General features: G+C 72.1%; 1 protein-coding gene across 1 annotated transcript; it reads right to left on the reverse strand.

The window, feature by feature from the left end:
- Positions 1-15: 15 nt before the first annotated feature.
- On the reverse strand, positions 16-902 carry AURANDRAFT_68821 (expressed protein; the record flags this gene model as incomplete). The annotated part of the gene is made up of 1 exon (XM_009044552.1): positions 16-902. A coding segment is annotated over one exon (887 nt), but the record flags the coding sequence as incomplete, so codon positions are not given.
- Between the last annotated feature and the right edge of the window lie 769 nt (positions 903-1,671).

Here is a 1,671-nt window from a genome sequence, read left to right on the forward strand (position 1 = left end):
CGGCGGCCGCAGAACTGCGACGCGACGGCGAGGCTCGGCTCGAGCGCGTAGGTCTGGTGCCAGGCGCGCGGCGGTACGACGACGACGTCGCCCGCGCGCTGCAACGCCGTCACGAAGCGCGCGGTCTTCGGCAGCGCGACGTCGGGCGCGAAGCGCGCCGCCGCGGACCAGGTCGCCGCGAGCGCGGGATCGTCGTCGTACGCGTAGGGCTCGGGCCAGCCGTCGCCGACGCGCCGCGCGTAGAGGTCCGCGTCGCTCTGCGTGCCCGCGCTGTCGCCGCCGAAGGCCTCGCTCGCGAGCTCGTAGGCGCCGAGGTCCGCGTCGGCTACGTCGAGCGCGAACCGCCAGACCTTGGATCCCTCGACGCAGAGCGACGTGCCCGTCCAGTCGTAGGGGTCGCGGTGCAGGGGCGACCGCGCGCCGGCGCCGGCGCCGACGACGCAGCCGTCCCGCGGCCGCCGGCTTTCCGGGAAGTGGTCGAACCAACTTCGTTCTCCTCCGAAGATGGCGCGTTGCGGGCCGACGGCGGCGCCGCGGAGGTCGTCGTCGCCGTCGAGCAGGAACTCGTCGAAGAGGAAGGAGGGTAATGCGTGGCTTGACGTAAGCGCGTCCTCGAAGAAGGCGCCCAGCGGCATCTCCAGCGCCTCGCCGCGGCGCTGCCTCCGGACGGGCGCGTCGCCGAGTCGCATCATGAGCGCATCGGTCCAGGCCTCGCAGTCGCGCGCGCTCAGGGCTTCGGCGGCGATGAAGGGCTCGCCGGCGTCGAGCGCCGCCGCGATGGCCGCGTGGTCCCGCGCGTCGACGCGCGCGGCAGGCCGGTCCGGGACGACGAGCGCTGCGCATGGGATGGTGCAGAGCATGGCGAGGCAGGTAGTCATGGCGCGCCACTCTTTGCGCGTCATGGTCTCGACCAGAAACCGTCTCACGCTAACGCGACACGTTTCACAGTTCCTTGGGCAATTTTTCACTCACTCAGAGCCGTTCAGGGCACGACGAGACAGTGGGCAGCGTCCATACCCTTGCGCTTGATGTCGATGGTGCGGCTTTGGCGAAGAATCCGGCTGTGGCAATTGGCTGTGGCAAGGACCACCGCGCCGTCGTCTGTCGCCGCCTGACCGTCCCAATGGCCGCCAACACGGAGCTCTCGATCCCGACGCTGGACATCGCGCCCTACGTCGCCTGGCGCGCGTCGCTGAACCCCGGCGACGACGACGCGACCCCGCCGCCGGCCGCGGCGGCCGTCGTCGCGGCCTGGCGCGACGCCTACGCGACCTACGGCTTCTCGCAGGTCGTGGGCCACGGCGTCGCCGACGCCGTCATCGAGGACGCCCACGGCCTCGCGCGCCAGTTCTTCGAGACGACGACGGAGGACGAGCGCGACGCGGTCGCGGACGGAGTGATCGACGACCGCGGCCGCGGCTACAAGCGGCAGGGCGTCGTCGCCGTCGCGGGCGCGGGCGTGTCGGCCGACGGCCGCAGCTCCGTCGCGAGGCCCGCGGACTACGCCATGGAGTACATCGCCCTCTGCGACGGCCGGGACCCGTCGCTCGGCCACCTCGTCGACGGATTGAACGAGGCCATCGACGCGTACTTCCGCGCGATGCTCCGCCTCAATGGCGTCTTCATGGAGCTCACGGCGCTGGCGCTCGGGCTGGCGCGGTCCCACTTCGC

This window comes from Aureococcus anophagefferens (assembly GCF_000186865.1).
Source record: "Aureococcus anophagefferens unplaced genomic scaffold AURANscaffold_423, whole genome shotgun sequence".
Lineage (NCBI taxonomy): Eukaryota > Pelagophyceae > Pelagomonadales > Pelagomonadaceae > Aureococcus > Aureococcus anophagefferens.